The 18038-nt window shown below is 38.4% G+C and overlaps 1 protein-coding gene across 5 annotated transcripts in view; it reads left to right on the forward strand.

Annotated features, from left to right (window-relative positions):
• The window catches only part of PHKA1 (phosphorylase kinase regulatory subunit alpha 1), a 142243-nt gene extending 124901 nt beyond the window's left edge, over positions 1-17342 (forward strand). For 4 of the 5 annotated variants that reach the window (XM_069464047.1, XM_069464048.1, XM_069464049.1 and 1 more), the window contains 4 exons: positions 1147-1317; positions 11290-11343; positions 13562-13762; positions 14997-17342. In XM_069464047.1, coding sequence (XP_069320148.1) covers positions 1147-1317; positions 11290-11343; positions 13562-13762; positions 14997-15170 — 600 coding nt within the window. In that variant the 3' untranslated portion in view covers positions 15171-17342. The remainder of the gene's footprint in view (positions 1-1146; positions 1318-11289; positions 11344-13561; positions 13763-14996) is intronic. The other variant, XM_069464050.1, reaches the window with a different exon arrangement.
• The last annotated feature ends 696 nt before the right edge of the window (positions 17343-18038 follow it).

Raw genomic sequence — 18038 nt, forward strand, 5'->3', positions numbered from 1 at the left:
TAATCATCAGGGAAATGCAAATCAAAACCACAATGAGATATCACTTAACCCCAGTGAGAATGTCCTTTATCAAAAAGTCCCATAACAATAAATGTTGGTGTGGATGAGGAGAGACAGGAACACTCATACACTGCTGGTGGGACTGCAAACTAGTGCAACCTCTGTGGAAAGCAATATGGAGATACCTTAAACAGATACAAGTAGACCTACCATTTGATCCAGCAATCCCATTATTGGGCATCTACCCAAAAGAACAAAAGACATTTTATAACAAAGACATCTGCACCCGAATGTTTATAGCAGCACAATTCACAATTGCGAAGATGTGGAAACAACCCAAGTGCCCATCAATACATGAGTGGATGAATAAAATGTGGTATACGTATACCATGAAGTACTACTCAGCTATAAGAAACAATGGTGATATAGCGCCTCTTGTATTTTCCTGGATAGAGTTGGAACCCATTCTACTAAGTGAAGTATCCTAAGAATGGAAAAATAAGTACCGCATATACTACTCACCATCAAATTGGTTTCACTGATCATCACCTAAGAGCACATTTAGGAACAACATTAATCGGGTGTCGGGCAGATGTGGGTGGGGAGGGGATGGGTGTATACATACATAATGAGTGCAGTGCGCACCGTCTAAGGGATGGATACACTTGAAGCTCTGATTTGGGGGTGGAGGGGAAGCAAGGGCAATATATGTAACCTAAACTTTTGCACCCCTATAATATGCTGAAATTTAAAAAAATTAATAATAATAAATATACTTTGTATGGTTTCGATTCTTTTAAATTGTTAGGCCCATAAGAGCAACAAATTAAACCATAAACCAGCTAGAAGTTTAACAAAGATAACCAGTTAAAGAGACAGCTAAGAATGTCCAATGCTATCAATATTTTTATGGCTCTTATTATGTATCACTGGATTACTTTATAAAAGGATCTTGCCAGTTTATAGCACTATGTAGCTACATATAAGGCTACTAGCTTCACTGTGACCTCTTTATCTTGGCTATTTCATTTAATATGTGATTTATAATTCTGCAGAGAGTGTTTATTATTCACTGTGCTATAATACTTTATCATAGAAACAGAGCTAACTTTTGGTTTATGTTCTTTCCTTTCCTATTCTCCCAAGTCACCTGGAACCTCTATGACTCAAAGTAGTGGATCCTTTCCTAGTACATATGATCACCAGTCATCTAAAGATAGTCGTCAAGGTCAATGGCAACGCCGAAGAAGGCTGGATGGAGCACTGAATAGAGTCCCAGTTGGATTTTATCAAAAAGTATGGAAAGTTTTGCAGAAGGTAAATATAATACATTGTTGATATCTCTTTATTTTTCCCCCTTGAAATTCTCAGTCTCCTTGGCTGAGATATAACATAACTGTAACGTCACCATAATTATGTAAAAATCATATAGTCAGATGGACAAAACCAAGAAGGAAACATAAAAATAAAAATGAGGGTAAAAGGCAGAGAGACAAGATAGCTGACCCCAGCAGCCAGATTGTCTCAGAAGGAAGGAAAAGTTTTAAATGAAAAAGAAAAAACAAACAAACATAGATCTGATGTAATTCTGAGGGGAAAGTGCTAGAACCTACCATAGATTCCATGGGAAGAAGTTACAGAGCAGAATAAGAAGGAGCAAGATACTGGCAGAGATCAACCCCTGAGAGGCTTGGAGTCCAATGACAAGGGTAGCTGGGGTGGTTTGTTTCTCCCTCCCTCACCTCTCTAGCAGTCAGCAGGCTCCCAAGCTGCTGGAGAGTCTTTCTACTCTCATGGGCCCAAAAGCTGCTGCCACCAGTGAACTGGGAGCTTCTTGAGGACAAAGCACCAGGCTGCCAGCCCCCCTTGGGGTTGCTTTCTGTCACCACAGACCTGAGTTGAGATGGCAGGCTCCATATTGCTTCACCCACTGTGCGCTTTTGTCCTCCCCAGGGGTTCCCTCAGTTTTTGTCTTGCTCATTCCCACATAAACATTTCTCAACTCTGGCCCAGACTGCAGGTGCCACAGGGTCCAGTGGGTCCCAGAGGATCTGTGTGACCCCAGAGCCTGAACATTACAAGCAGGCTGCCTTCCGGAGATAGGGACAGAGGCAACCAGAGTGCTAGCTATCCTCCATTCAAACTCTTTTCTTCCTCTGCCTCTCCCCTGCCCACAGCTGCTGAGAGAGACAATTGAACTGGGGCTCTCAGGAGTGGCTGTTTCCCCTCTGTTGGTGTATCTACCACACCGAGGCTTCCACAGAGAATGGGGCTCAAACCTTTCCACTTGAAGACCTGCAGTGGACTAAGGGGTGCTCAGACTGTGAGCTCCATACTCACTGGCCCTCCCTGGTGCTGCTTGCTCAGTTGCTTCATCAGATCAGGGCACACCCAAAAGCAGAGGGATATCAAACCTGCTTGAGCACCCCATAGGCAACTCAGAACCAGCATACTTCTACCTCGCACAGTCAGGGATTGATCTTCAGGGAACCGGAGACAGGCTCACAGGCCAGATCCTTTACCCCCAGAACTCCATTATGTTGCTTGGGGGTGCAGAGGGGAGATTTATGAACTAATCTTGAGAGGCAAGGGAGTCCACATGGACAAAACTGAAAAGACAATGCAGTGTGGATCCAAGCTATGGCACACTTGTGGAGCACTCCTCCCTGCACATGAAGGCCATATTCTCACCCCAGGGGGGGATCCTGGACAGGGAAGCTCCCAACCCAAAGCACCATCATGGAAGAACTCAGCTAGTTTGAGCTCCTGCCTGCTGGCAGACACCAGGGAGAGACTGGAACAAGGGAGTGGGGAGGAGAGTGAAACCCGCCACTGACAACCAGATTGTGAATCTCAGATGGCCTCTCCCACACAAGCAGACTTTCTGGCTGGGTGGAGCCACTTTAGTCCCTCCTAGGTGGCTTTCCCCAGAAGACTGGGAGCAAACCGTTGAGCCCTGCTGAGACAGCTATTTTACCAGCTTTTGTGGAGCCTAAGGGCAGGCTTACCCAACCCAGCCCCACCCAGACTCTCCCCCCACCCATCTCTGCCATGATGGAGAATAAGGATTCACCTGGAAGTTCCAGGGCCCTGCCCACCACCGGGAGCATTCAAGTGCTTCTCCTGAGGATCTAGAGATGGTCACAGGTCCCAAAAACAACACTATAGCTTGTTCGTTCCTACAGGCACCATCTGCTGACAGGGAGGTAATTTGAACACCTGTTTACAAAATTTATTGACTCAATCATACCAGATATGATTGATTCTTACCCACAAGCACCAGCTACTGTCTCAGAGATTAAACTGGGTGTGCCAGTACAATTCACGCTGTTAAGAAGACCACAGGGCTGGGGAAAGAGAAAGGATTCCAAAGACCTCCATCCTCCCTCATCAACAAGAGATGGGGAATCAGCCCACACACCACTGCTCACCACTGCTATAGCCTGCAAACAACTAGTAACTGAGAAAACTACCGCACTAAGGATATCTATAACCAAGGCATCCATCCAGAACCTAGACTGCCATCAAAGCATCCACAAACAAAGGCAAAGGTTCTTAGCCAACGTATGCTACAGACACACCCTTATAAGTGAGGAGGGTGGAAAGAGCCCCATATAAACAAAAGAAAATCCAAAAATAAGTAGCAACAGCTACTCCAGATGAGAAGGAATCAGTGCAAGAACTCTGAAAGTATGAAAATCAGAGTGAAAGGGCACCTCTGAAGGGGAACACAAGCTCTCTAGCAATGGATAACAACCAAAATGAGAATATTGAAATGACAGATAAAGAATTCCAAATATGGATTGTAAGGAAGCTCAATGAAATTGAAGAGAAAATGGAAAACGAACTCAAAGAAACCAGAAAAACAGTTCAGGAAATGAATGAAAAATTCACTAAAGAGATTATATATTAAAAATAAAAGCCAAATAGAACTTCTGGAAATGAAAATTCATTTAAGGAAATACAAAACACAGTGAAAAGTTTTAAGAATTGACTAGACCAGGCAGAAGAAAGAATCTCAGAGCTTGAAGACAACTCTTTTGAATTAGTCAAAAATGAAGAAAAAAGAATTAAGAGGAATGAACAAAGCCTACAAGAAATATGGGATTATGTAAAATGGCCAAATAGAATCATAGGCATCCCTGAGGGTAAAGTAGAAAATGCACAAGGGCTGCAGAACCTATTTGAGGGAATAATTGAGGAAAACTTCCCTGGTCTTGCTAGAGTTTTAGACATACAGGTACAAGAAGCTCAATGAACACCTGGGAGATTCATTGCAAAGAGGCAGTTGCCAAACACATAGTCATCAGACTGGCCAAAGTCAACACAAAGGAGGAACTCCTACAAGGCATGAGGTGAAACCATCAAGTAACTTACAAAGGAAAACCCATCAGGCTAACTACAGACTTCTCAATGGAGACCTTACAAGCCAGAAGATATTGGGGCCCCATCTTTAGTCTTCTTAAACAGAACAACTGCCAGCCTAGAATTTTGTATCCTGAAAAACTAAGGTTCATATGTGAGGGAGAAATAAAGACTTTTCCAGACAAGCAAACACTGAGGGAAATTGTCAAGACCAGACCTGCCCTGCAGGAAATACTCAGAACTGCGTTATACATGGATCAGCACACGTAGACACCCACCAGTGTAAAGCCAAACAAAAGCTAAAGCTCAGAGCTCATATAAAACAATAGCACAAGAGGTAAAACAGAGCGATTCAGTACTACCCAGCAGGATAAACTGAACAGCATCCCACACATCAGTTCTGTCAATCAATGTGAACAGTCTGAATGCCCCACTCAAGAGACATAGGCTGGCTGAATGAATAAAAAAAATACAATCCAAGTATCTGCTATCTCCAGAAAATACATCTCATACACAAGGACTCATAAAGATTCAAGGTGAATGGATGGAAAAAAATATTCCATGCACATGGAAACCAAAAGAAAGCAGGTGTGGTCATTCTCATATCAGATAAAATTGACTTTAAATCAACAACAGTAAAGAAAGACAAAGATGGTCATTACATAATGGTAAAGGGAGCAAATCAACAAGAAGACATAGCAATCCTAAATATTTATACACCTAACACAGGTGCACCCAGATTCATAAAGCAAATTCTACTAGATACAAGCAAAGAGATAAACAGCAGCATCATAATTGCCAGGGGTTAAACACCCCATTGACAGAACTGGACAGATCATCCAACCAAAAAATAAATAGAGAAACACTGGACTTAAATGGGACTCTATAAAAAATGGGCCTACCAGACATTTACAGAACATTCTACCCAAAAACTGCTGAATATACATTCTTCTCATCAGCACATGGAACATTCTCCAAGATTAATCCTATATTAGCCACAAAACATGTCTCAACAAATTGAAAAAATAGAAATCATACCATGTATCTTCTCACCACAGCAGAATAAAACTAGAAGTCAACTCCAGGAGAAACACTCAATTCTACACAAAGTCATGGAAATTAAACAACCTGCTGGTGAATGATTATTGGGTCAATAATGAAATTCAGATGGAAAACAAAAGATTCCCCAAACTGAACAAGAAATGGGACACAAGCTACCAAAGTCTGTGGCAATCAGCAAAAGCAGTCCTAAGGGGAAAATTCATAGCATTAAATGCCTACATCAAAAAGACAGAAAGATCACAAAGTAACAATGTAATGACCCATCTCAAGGAACTAGAAAAGGAAGAACAAACCAAACCCAAGTCTGGCAGAAGAAAAGAAATAACTAAGGTCAGAGCATAACTAAATGAAATGGAAAACAAAAAAACAATACAAAAGATCAATAAAACAAAAAGTTGTCTCTTTGAAAATATATAAAAAAAATTGATAGACCTCTTGGAAGATTAACCAGAAATAGAAGAGAAAGAACCCAAATAAGCTCAGTCAGAAATGAAAAAGGACATATTACAACTGATACCACAGAATTACAAAATACCATTAGTAAATACTGTGAAAATCTCTGCACACATAAACTCGAAAACATAGAAGAAATAGACAAATTCCTAGAAACACACAACCTCCAAAGACTCAATCAGGAAAAAATAGAACTCCTGAACAGACAGCATTGATATTGAAGCACTAATAAAGAATCTTCCAACAACAACCAAAAAAAAGCTCCAGACCAGATGGATTCATAGCCGGATATTTCCAGACCTACAAAGAAGAGCTGGTACCCATACTGCAGAGATTATTCTATAACATCGAGGAGGGAGTGTTCCCTAACTCATTCTACAAAGCCAGTATCACCTTGATACCAAAGCCAGGAAAGGTCACAACAAAAAAAGAAAACTACAGGCCAATAACCCTTGTGATTATAGATACAAAATCCTCAAGAAAATACTAACAAACCGAATTCAACAGCAGATCAAAAACATAATACATCATGAAGAATGGGCTTCATCGCAGGGATGCAAGGAAGGTTCAACATACATAAATCAATAAATGTGTTTCACCACTTAAACAGAAGCAGAAACAAAGACCACATGATCATTTCAGTAGATGCAGAAAAAGCATTTGACAAAATCCAGCACCCTATCATGATAAAAACTCTCAATAAACTAGGCATAGAAGGAATATATCTGAAAATTATAAAAGGCATATATAACACACCCACAGCCAACATCATACTGAATGGGGAAAAGTTAAAAGCATTCTCACTAAAAACTGGAGCAAGACAAGGGTCCCCACTGTCACGACTTCTATTGAACATAGTGCTAGAAGTCCTAGCCAGAGCAACCAGGCAAGAGAAAGAAATTAAGGATATTCAAATCAGGAAAGAAGAGGTCAAACTATCACTTTTTGCTGATGATATGATCTTATATCTAGAAAACCCCAAAGATGCCACCAAGAGACTCCTGGAATTGATAAATAAATTCAGAAAAGTCTCAGGTTACAAAGTCAATGCATACAAATCAGTAGCATTTCTATACACCAATAACAGTCAAGCTGAGAGTCGAATCAAAGACTCAATACCATTCACAATAGCAACAAAGAAAATTAAAATACCTAGGAATATACTTAACCAAGGAGGTGAAAGATCTCTACTAACAGAACTACAAAATACTGCAGAAAGAAATCACAGATAATGCAAACAAATGGAAAAACATATCATGCTCATGAATTGGTAGAATTAACATTGATAAAATGTCCATACTACCCAAAGTGATTTACAGATTCAGTGCAGTCCCCATCAAAATACCAACATCGTATTTCACAGATCTAGAAAAAATAATTCAACACTTTGTTTGGAACCAGAAAAGAGCCCAAATATCCAAAGCAATCTTATGCAAAAAGAACAAATGTTTAGGCATCACATTACCAGACTTCAAATTATACAACAAGACTATGGTAACAACAACAGCATGGTATTGACACAGAAATAGAGACATAGAAAAATGGAACAGAACAGAGAACCCAGATATAAAACCATCCACATACAGCCAACTGATCTTTGACAAAGCAGACAACAATATACACTGGGGAAAAGAAACCCTTTTCGAGCCACATGCTGAAGAATGAAACAGGATCCATATCTCTCACCACTCAGAAAAATTAATTCAAAATGGATAAAAGACTTAAATGTAAGGAATAAAACCATAGGCGTTCTAGAAGAAAATGTCAGAAAAATTCTCCTATGTATCAGCCTAGGCAAAGATTTTATGACTAAGACCCCAAAGGCAATTATAGCAACAACAAAAATAAATGGGACTATATTAAATTAAAAAGCTTTTGCACAGCTAAGGAAATAATCAACAGAGCAAGTAGACTGCCTACAGAATGGGAGAAAATATTCACAAGCTATCCATCCGATAAAGGGCTAATATCCAGAATCTTGTAGAACTCAAACAAATCAGCAAGAAAAAAACAACCCATTAAAAAGTGGGCAGTAGACATGCACAGAAGCTTCTCAAAAGAAGATAGACAAATGACCAATAAACATATGAAAAAATGCTCAATGTCATTAATCATCAGAGAAATGCAAATTAAAACCACAATGAGATATCACCTTACTCCAGTTAGAATAACCTTTATTAAAAAGTCCAAATACAGTAGATGCTAGTGTGGATGCAGAGAGAAAGGAATGCTGATACACTGTTGGTGGGACTGCAAATTAGTACAACCTCTATGGAAAAAAGTATGGAGATTCCTCAGAGGACTCATAGCCGACCTATGAGCAACCCCACTACTGGGTATTTACCCAAAGGAAAAGAAGTCATTTTATCAAAAAGACACCTGCACTCGAATGTTATTGCAGCACAGTTCACAGTTGCAAAGATGTGGAGTCAACCCAAGTGCCCATCAATTCATGAGTGGATTAACAAATGTGGTATAGGTATACTATGGAATGCTGTTCAGCCATAAAAAAGGACGAATTAATGCCTTTTGCAACAATTTGGATGGAACTAGAAACCATTATCCTAAGAGAAGTATGTGAAGAATGGAAAAACAAATACCACATGTACTCACTATTAAATTGGAACTAACCAATGAGCACACATGTGCACAGAGGGATGTAAAACTCAGTGGAAATCAAGCAGGGAGGAGGGAAAGGTGGGGATGGGCAAAAACCTTCCTAACATGTACAATGAACATTATCTGGGTGATGGACACACTTACAGCCCTGACTCAGGCATTACAGAAGCTATCCATATAACCAAAAACATTTGTACCCCTGTAATATTTGGAAATTAAAAAAAAAGGATAAGAGAATTGCCAGCACTCTTGATGACACAGAAAATAATGTTATAAGGACAAATGTGGGCATTGATAACTCAATGCAAAATGATTCAAAAGATTTAGACTCTGGAAAAACATTTTAGTGATACCTTAACCAATTTATTTCACTTAAATTTTTCTTTATGTGAATGTACAAAATGCATACGTGTATATGTGTGTGGTAAAAACTTTCAAAGACAGAAATAAAACTTGTATTTATAAAAGGAAAAAAGAAAACATAAAAATGGAACATTTGAATTGTTACTGTGTCATTATTCATCATTTGGTCTCTTTCCATTATTGTTGCTGTGGGGTTGTTTCTAAATGTAGATTTTTAAAATCACTTCTCTGCTTTGGGCCATAATTAGACATTTTGGGGCATTGTGGTACATTTGCTGCTAATCAAATGAATTTGGTGCTAAGAAGCTCACTTTGTAGCTATTGGAGACTGGAAATGTTAATTATAGCAATGTTTGATTTATAACCAAATGTCACTATAGTAAAACAAATGCAGCCACTGGGGAGTTTGTGTAAGGAGCTGTACCTGTATTTTTCTTGGATGAAAACTACTAAATAAATGCAAAGTCATAATAATGCTAATATTCCAAAGACTCTCATGGTATGACCAAAAATTGTTTTTCTTTCATAGTCTATTTGGCCAAAGACATTTAAGGGCACATCATACCATTATGGTGGTGACAATTTTAGAGGGCTAAGAAGACTATTATGCTCATTCATAGGTCTCATTCGTAGTCTCTTAGGTGCTACTTTTTGCTTCATTGCCCTTGATAAGGGCCTGTAGAACACTCCATCCAGGACTTCCAAACCTTTAGTTAGTTGTATTTTTCCTCTCTGTACACGGATATTCTTCCAGGGACAGAATCAGGTGATGTTTTGGAAAGGTGAAAGTTGATTTCTCAGACTATCATCTCTGGCAATTTTCCTTTCAAAGGTACTGAGAACTTGCTTTCCTTCCAGTTAACTTATATAGCACAATGGTGACAAATATATATTTTATCTTTCCAGTTATGCATAGATTATGGCAGTTCAATTAAACAGACACGTATTAGGTGCTGTTCTACCCCAGATACCATGTAAAATACCTATTCTTTGTTATCAAAGGGTTTAATCTATAGTTATCTTCTTAAAAAGCAGCTATGATGCGAGGCAAAAATGTGTTATAAAAAGGATTCAAAATCACAAGGCTGTAAGAATACAAAGAAGGAACATTTAGGTCTGACTGAGCATTGTATGGGGGAAGGTCACACCTCTAAATCCTGGCTTGGGTTAGGCAAAGTCATAACGTGTAACCAAAATGTTTGTACCCTCATAATAGCCTCAAATGAAAAAAAAAAGTCTGACTGAGATGATTGAGTATTTTGTGGCAGAATCAAAACCTGGACTTGAGATCCTAACCTAAGAAGCAAAACATATGCCCTCTGTTTTTTTCATTCTATTCCTTTCTGAGTATTAATGTAACATAATCTTTGCACTTATGTTTGGAGGCTCGTAATTCTCTGTAAAAAGACATTTGGCATATGGAACATGGGATGGAAGAGTCTAATAGAGTCAGTAAACCTATTGGATTATAATCTTTATATATGGTTGTTTAATATATAATATTTTATTTAAAATCTAAAATGGCAAGTCATTATTCCCATTGCTTTTGAATAACTGAGTTGACAGTGAGGGGGACGATAAAATATTATTCATTTATATATTTGTTGAGCATTTATTGTGCACCAGGCAACGTTCTACATGCTCATGTAGCAAAGAACAAAACGGACAACAATATAACATATATTGTGTATATATAACAGTATAATGTAGCTTATATTCTACTAGGAGAAACAAATAATAGTAAACATAGTAAATAAGTAAAGTATATAGAATTTTATACTGAAAGACTTCAGCATTATAGAGTGTATCCATGTAACAAAAGCTTTTGTACACCGTTAATATTTTTAAATAAAAAAATCATATTGCAAAAGAATACATAATGGCTTGAGGATATACTCACCATATAATAAGTGGGAAAAGAATAATAAAACAGTAAAACAAATCTCAAAAAAAGAAATGGAAAAAGTAGAGCAGCGTAAGAGTACTTAACAGGGGGATGGGATGCTTAACTTGAAAATGTAGTAATGGTACATGTCTGATAAATTCACATCTTGAGTTCTTTTCCTGCAGCCTAAAAATCTTTCTGAAGGCCTATTTGTGATGGCTCTGGGAGCTAGCATGATATCCTCTCAGGTAGTTTCCGAATATTTGGGGCTAGCCTACCACCAGAAGGTAAATCTACCCTACCCTTTACACTCCCCTAAGTAGAGGATTAACCTTGGTCTCTTGTAGTTCAACCCTGTATCTTGGCACTTAGGAATCACAACCCCATGGCAAGGGCACTTGGGCTGCAGGGCCTCTCACTGATCTGTGATTACTCAGCATATGTCCCGTGAAGCACACTTAGAAATACAAAGTGTCTCCTTACAGCTTCCCAGTTGTTGGCCTATCCTTGGTGACAACGTTCTTTTTTTTTCTGTTTTGCAGTGTCATGGACTTTCTGTGGAAGGTTTTGTTCTTCCTTCTTCAACCACTAGAGAGGTAAGGTTCTATGGCTTTCACATTTATGTGACTGATAACTTGCCTGACTAAAGTATTTCAGTGACCACTTCTCAAAGTAACAGACCTATGCTTTTATAAATCAACTGTACATGAAATGCATTTGAAGAAAAGAGAGAATGTTTTTTAAAAATCAAAAGGAGCATGCCTGTAATCCCAGCTACTCAGGAGGCTGAGGCGAGAGGATCACTTGAGCCCAGGAGTTTGAGACCAGCCTGAGCAACATAGAAAGACTCTGTCTCAAAAAAATTAAATGAGAACATTAGAGAATAATTACATATTACATCAATTATATAAAGCCAGCTTCTTTTTCGTTTGTTTTTTTTTTTTTTTTTTTTTTTTTTGAGACAGAGTCTTGCTCTGTTGCCCTGGGAAGAGTGCCGTGGCGTCAGCCTAACTCACAGCAACTTCAAACTCCTGGGCTTAAGCAATCCTTCTGTCTCAGCCTCCCGAGTAGCTGGGACTACAGGCATGTGCCACCATGCCCAGCTAATTTTTCTATATATATTTTTATCTGTCCATATAATTTCTTTTCTATTTTTTTTTTTAGTAGAGACGGGGTCTCACTCTTGCTCAGGCTGGCCTCGAACTCCTGACCTCGAGCGATCCACCTGCCTCGGCCTCCCAGAGTGCTAGGATTACAGGCGTGAGCCACCGCACCCAGCCAGCCAGCTTCTTTTAATGTTTGATTAAGTTAAGCTAGTTTATGTGAGAGTTGGAAAGGGCAAAAGGGAAGGAAGTCTAGGAATGAATGACTTCTCATGTCCCTCCATCCTTCTCATTCCCACCTTTCTCTAGTAGGATGCTTATAGACCATTAGAGCATAAACCAGTAGTTGTTAGCTCTAACTATATGTTGAACTAACCTGGGCTCTCATCTACAACTTAGTGGATTAGAATCTCCAGGGATGGGACCTGAGCATCTGTATTTTTTTAAAAATCTATAGAATGATTCTGATATATAACCATGGTTAGAAAATACTATCACAAACATAGATTATCAGATGCTTTTTTTTGTCCAAATTACACAGAAGTGATAAAGAACTAGCCTTATACAGAATCAACAAAGGAGCTAGTATTAGAAAGCTAGGAGTAGTAAGATCGAGCAGTAGAAAATTCTCAAATACACTGGGGTTGTTGCAGATAGTGGCTGGGGGGATAGGTACAAAAAGCTAATGCTATGCTTCAGGGCTTCACTCTTGCGAACAGGCCTTTTCTCTAGTAAAGAACATTATGTCCCCTATTTGTCTTTTTTCTGCCTTTAAGCAAGATTGAAATTTCATAGAATTAATAATAATACATACCTGAATAGTACCTTTAAGAGTCTTCAGAGTACTTTCACATTAATTTTATCTTCAGCACAACCATGTGAGATAGGTGAGATGGGTTAAAAAAAGGGGCGGGGGGATTGTCCGTCCTAATTTATAGATAAGGAAACAATTGTAGAGAAAATAATTGTCCAAGGTTGTATAGTAACTGACAATGATAAGACTTGAATCCAGGTCTTTAGACTCCAAATCTACATTTCCTCCCTAGAGGATATAGTCAATACAAGTTTACCAAAATGTATTCCTCAATCCCTTCCACCCTAAAATAACTTTACATTTCTTAATGCCCATTTTAATCTAACAGTATGTGGATGTTTTTTGTAATTCTAATCATCATGTACATACAATTTTAAGTTTTACTTAAATTTTTCCTTTATTCACAGTTATCTGTTTATTCTTGTAAATGGTTCTATAAAAACTTATGAAGTTGCTATGCCATGGTAGGCCATTATTTATACAACCATTCCCATGTTTAGGTTACTTCTAGTTTTACACTTTTGACTAATTCTGCTATAAATACTCTTGCATATAGAGCTTTTTTCCTCTTTTGAATTACTTCCTTGGGATGAACTCTCAGAAATAGGGTTATGGGTTACAGGGAATTGACACATTTATGACTTTTGTTATGCATTGCCAGATTTCTTTCCAAAAAGATTGAACCAGTTTACTCACTCGATTAGCACTCTGGGAGGCCGAGGCGGGTGGATCGCTCGAGGTCAGGAGTTCGAGACCAGTTTACTCACTCGATTATTTTAAAGGGGGCTGAAGCAGTGCTCATGGCTACAGTGTTTTTATTGCCTTTCAGAGCAAGTGATTAATGTCTCCTGGATGATGGGCTCTTAGGAAGTGATTTTCTTTTTCTTGATCACACAGATGACTCCAGGAGAGATTAAATTCTCTGTTCATGTGGAGTCTGTCCTGAATCGTGTACCTCAGCCAGAGTACCGCCAGCTTCTGGTTGAAGCCATCCTTGTTCTCACCATGCTGGCAGATATTGAAATTCATAGCATTGGAAGCATCATTGCTGTGGAAAAAATAGTGCATATTGCCAATGAATTGTTCCTTCAAGAACAGGTAGGTAAACCTGTTCTTTTCTCAAAGGAGAAATGTTTTGACTCTAACCTGACTACATTCAGAGCTCTTTGTGGAGCCAAGGTCACTGTCTTATGCCCTCTTCCTTATAGCTCTTTTCTGGGCTGCCTTTGTTGTGGCTCTCAGCTCTGTTTGCAAAACAAGTAGGCTGCAGGATGACCTGTCTTTCACAATGTATTTTGTGATTTGTATTAGGTGGTTAAGTTGCCTGGACTCAGGAAGTTGTATACTTTTCCCTGAAATTCCCTGAAGCATAGCATCAGCATCATATTTCAAATTCCTGATGACAATGCTTGTTATTATGGGACTTAATAAGAAACTATTGGATAGCGTGTCCTTTCTAGACTATTAAGGAAAATGGAAGGTTTGGTTTTGCTTTTGCTTTGCTTTGTTTTGTTTTTGCTTTTATTGCTGACCTATAGGAAAATATTAAAGTGAAACTTTTCTATATTTTTCTTATTTTATTAATAAATATTCTTCCAGGAAATTAACCACATTCAAAAATACAAACTAGTTATTAAAAGTTTTCCAAATGTTGCCTATTTAAGAGTAGAATCACATAAGGTGAAGGATAGGCACTGTCTTCAGTAGGAAAATTTCCAAAATAAATAATAGGTACTTTATTCCATTAGCCACTGTAAGAGAACACAAGAGAAAAATATCCAGGATTTTCTAGGACAGTTCTAATTTTAAATATTCTGGATCATTGTCAGTCCATGTATCAGAAAATATGATCCCTTTTAGGCATGGACTCTAGCTTCAGAATGCGTATAATCTATTTTAATTAAGTTGGCTTAGAAAGAAATAACGATCAAAATGCAAGATAAAAAAGTACAAGTTGAAATCAGTAGTACTTAGGAGTCAGACCAAAGTTCTATTAGGGTGATTTGTAGTATTAAAATTTGTCTCTTAACAGGTATGACTCATTTAATTAACAATTATATTTAACTTTCAAAAATTTATTGCAATTGGGAAAATTCTAAACAATGATTTAAAAATAATGTTCATGATTTGGGGATCTAATGAAAAACTCATGTATAGAAACTCATATTCACCCTTTTGTGCATAGCCCTGATCTCTTCCTGGCTAAACAGCCTAGGGCCGAACTAATTGGTTTTGGGAAGGAGACTCTGAATTATACAAATAAGGACTTCACTTAGTAGAATTAGTAATTTTTCCTTTCCCCTGTGTTCTCTCACCCTTAAAAACCAAACAGAAAACCCTCGGCGCAGATGATATCATGTTGGCAAAGGATCCTGCATCTGGCATCTGTACTCTCCTGTATGACAGTGCACCCAGTGGCAGGTTTGGCACCATGACCTACCTCTCCAAGGCAGCTGCCACATACGTGCAGGAGTTTCTTCCCCACAGCATCTGTGCCATGCAATGAGGGCTTTAGGTCCTGGATGCTGGGAGCCTTTTGACAGCTGGTCCCTGCCTCAGTTGATTGTGCATGGAACTGAACTGTTATCGCCTGATCACATTCACTCCACCCCTTTCTGTCCCATCCCTTCCAAGAAGAGAGAACTTTTCCCATACACTGCTGTAGAAGAAGCAAACCTTTACCTGGAGGTTCACCTCCAGTGTGCATATGCTCAACCAGGCCTGTCATTATTGGCTTTAATTCTTTCATGGTTCATAGAAGTTTGCATGTGTTTTTATTCTCTAGATCTGTTACCAACATAGTTTTCTAACTGCTGTTTGGGGAGCAGGTATTAATAATAACTTACTCCTAAACTTTGGTTTTTCTTATTGTGGTTTTATTGTGTACATGAGTGGTGGGTGCTTTGGGACATTATTTCAAGTGAGTAAACCCTAAATTGTTGGATTTTATGCTGCTATAAATTGGAAATATCCATTCTAAGTGCCTTTTCTTGGGAAAAGAGAGTACCAGATCATAGTTTCCTTCTTTATTCACAGGTTGCCTCACACTGAGTGATGAAATAGTTTTTCTGTAGAATCATTGTCTCTACTGTTGCCCTCTCTGTATCTGTACACATAATGCTTACTCTCACTTGGGTAAAATACCAAAAAATGCAAGCACAAGCACAAGCACATGGATATTTAAGGATTTTTGTATTAACACTTCAAATCACATTTTATAAAGATTGGTACTCAGATATATTTGCAGCAGAAAATGCAGAATAACCCAGAGAAATGGAGCCGGGAGCCTAATTCCAGAGAGGAAGAGAAGGAAGAGAAGATGCCTGGCAGTGTCTTACACATAGGGAACAGAGAGGGAATCAAAGGTAGGTTAGTTGGCTGAAGATAGCCTTGTGCACCTAATCCTTGCCTATGAAAAGTGGGCCAACACACAACACAGAGAATAACTGAAGCCTCTGTCTTTGGCAAGGAGAAATCCAGTAGTCCAGTCCATAGCTGCTCTACCAAGCATTCTTTTCTTGTGCTCTTGGTCTCTGTCTCAGTCAGCTCTGCACTTTCTACCACATCCAACCCCCTCAACTCCCTGCCCTTCCCCCATATGTTCTTAAACTCTGTCACATATATTTTGACTTCCTAATTGTAGTGTACATATCCCTGTATATCTTGGTATCCGTGGGCATATGTTTGTTTCTTGTAAATGCACACGTTTATGTGGGTGTGTGTGTCTAAGCATACATGGGAATTTTTCTGAATATAAGTAGTTTTGATATGTCTGTGTATCTATCTGTATCCACATTTGATGGACTAAGTATGTAAATCTTAATGTTGCATGTGAGAAGAGGGGATGTGACTGCAGCCTCAGATTAACACACAAAGGTAGTGGAAAATGCTTTTAGTCCTCTTCCCTGGTCCCATGTATAGGTAGCCTTGCTTGACAAATGTTTCCCCTAACTTTCCTTCTCCCAAATTGTGTGTAGAGACTCTGCTAATTTCCCAGAGGGGATTGAGTCACTCAGATAACTTCCTACTTTAGTCCCCTTCTTTGACTCAGATTTTTAAGATTTTTCTCTAAGAACAGGCATGGGAAGGGTTGGGACAAGAGACTTTCTAAATAATTCTTATAGAACCAGTGACAAACTTATGAGTACACTGAGTAAGTAAGCATAGTAGGGTGATAAAATACAGGTGGTAGAAACAAAGAGAAGATGGACAGCGTTTTAAGTACCTCTCTCAGAGCAAATGGAAACACACAGTAAGTAGCTTTCTGATTATATGATTTTCTGGTCACTATATAAATTTTCTGTAAAGAAAAATTTACAACCTGTTCTGAAACTGTCATTTTCATCAGCTGTAAGTGTATGCCAGTCACAGGAAGTACATCTGAAGTGCCACAGGTGAAAGCCACCACTCCTTTCCACACTCACTTGCCTGAACTGACACTGATGGCTGTATTTCTCTGGATTTACTAAATTGTTTGTCACTATGATCCCCATACAGTGGTGTATTTAACTTTTAAAGCAACTTTTTAGAAAACTTTACTTGTGTTTTGCTCATTTTAAGTGTGTGATACTAAAAAGATATGTTAGACTTTTTTTTTAAAAAAAAGCACTTATGTTTTGAAAATAGAATAAATAAGAATTTCCAATTAAATCATCTCTGGTGCCAGTGTTCAAAACTTTATATGCATTTTTGTGATTGGAGTTTATTTCATGGCTTTATTCTACATATTCCGTTTAATTGACAGTACAGTCAAAGCTCATTAATTGGGTCAAAGTAGAATAATACTAATATTAACACATATATATTATACATAATATGATATGTTAGATAATATATGTAAAGAAATGCAGTTTTATCATTCAAATATGTACCCACTCAACCTAGGCTCACTAAATTCAAATGAGCATATTGACATATGTGAAAAACCTGTTCTGATGAATGAATAAGACATTTTTACTCAGCATTTCAATTGTATACAAATGGTGCTTCTACCCTACTGGAGGGTACTTAAAAACAATTCATTCTCCTAAGTATTATAAATATTTGGCAGAATCTTGTTTATAATAATACTATTCATTAGCCTTTTCTATAACAAGAGAGGGTTTATCCAGCAAGGATGAACAGTGTCTGTATGGTCCCATTCTGGTTAATTAAGTTTTACTACATTCTGGGAATCTTATGCAACTGGTAGGGCAAAAGTTGTCGTTCTTAGCCATAGCTCACAAAACAACTACCATCCCTTTTTGCACTTATCTGTACTAATCCAGTGGAAATAAATATAGCACTTTCCGCAGTTAGTCTTCATTTTCTGTTTGACTTGAGTGGCCCCAGGTCTTGGTTTGTCCAGGACAGCCCCCATTTCTGCCTGTTTTCC

Source organism: Eulemur rufifrons, chromosome 30 (genome assembly GCF_041146395.1).
Source record: "Eulemur rufifrons isolate Redbay chromosome 30, OSU_ERuf_1, whole genome shotgun sequence".
NCBI classification, from domain to species: Eukaryota; Metazoa; Chordata; class Mammalia; order Primates; family Lemuridae; genus Eulemur; species Eulemur rufifrons.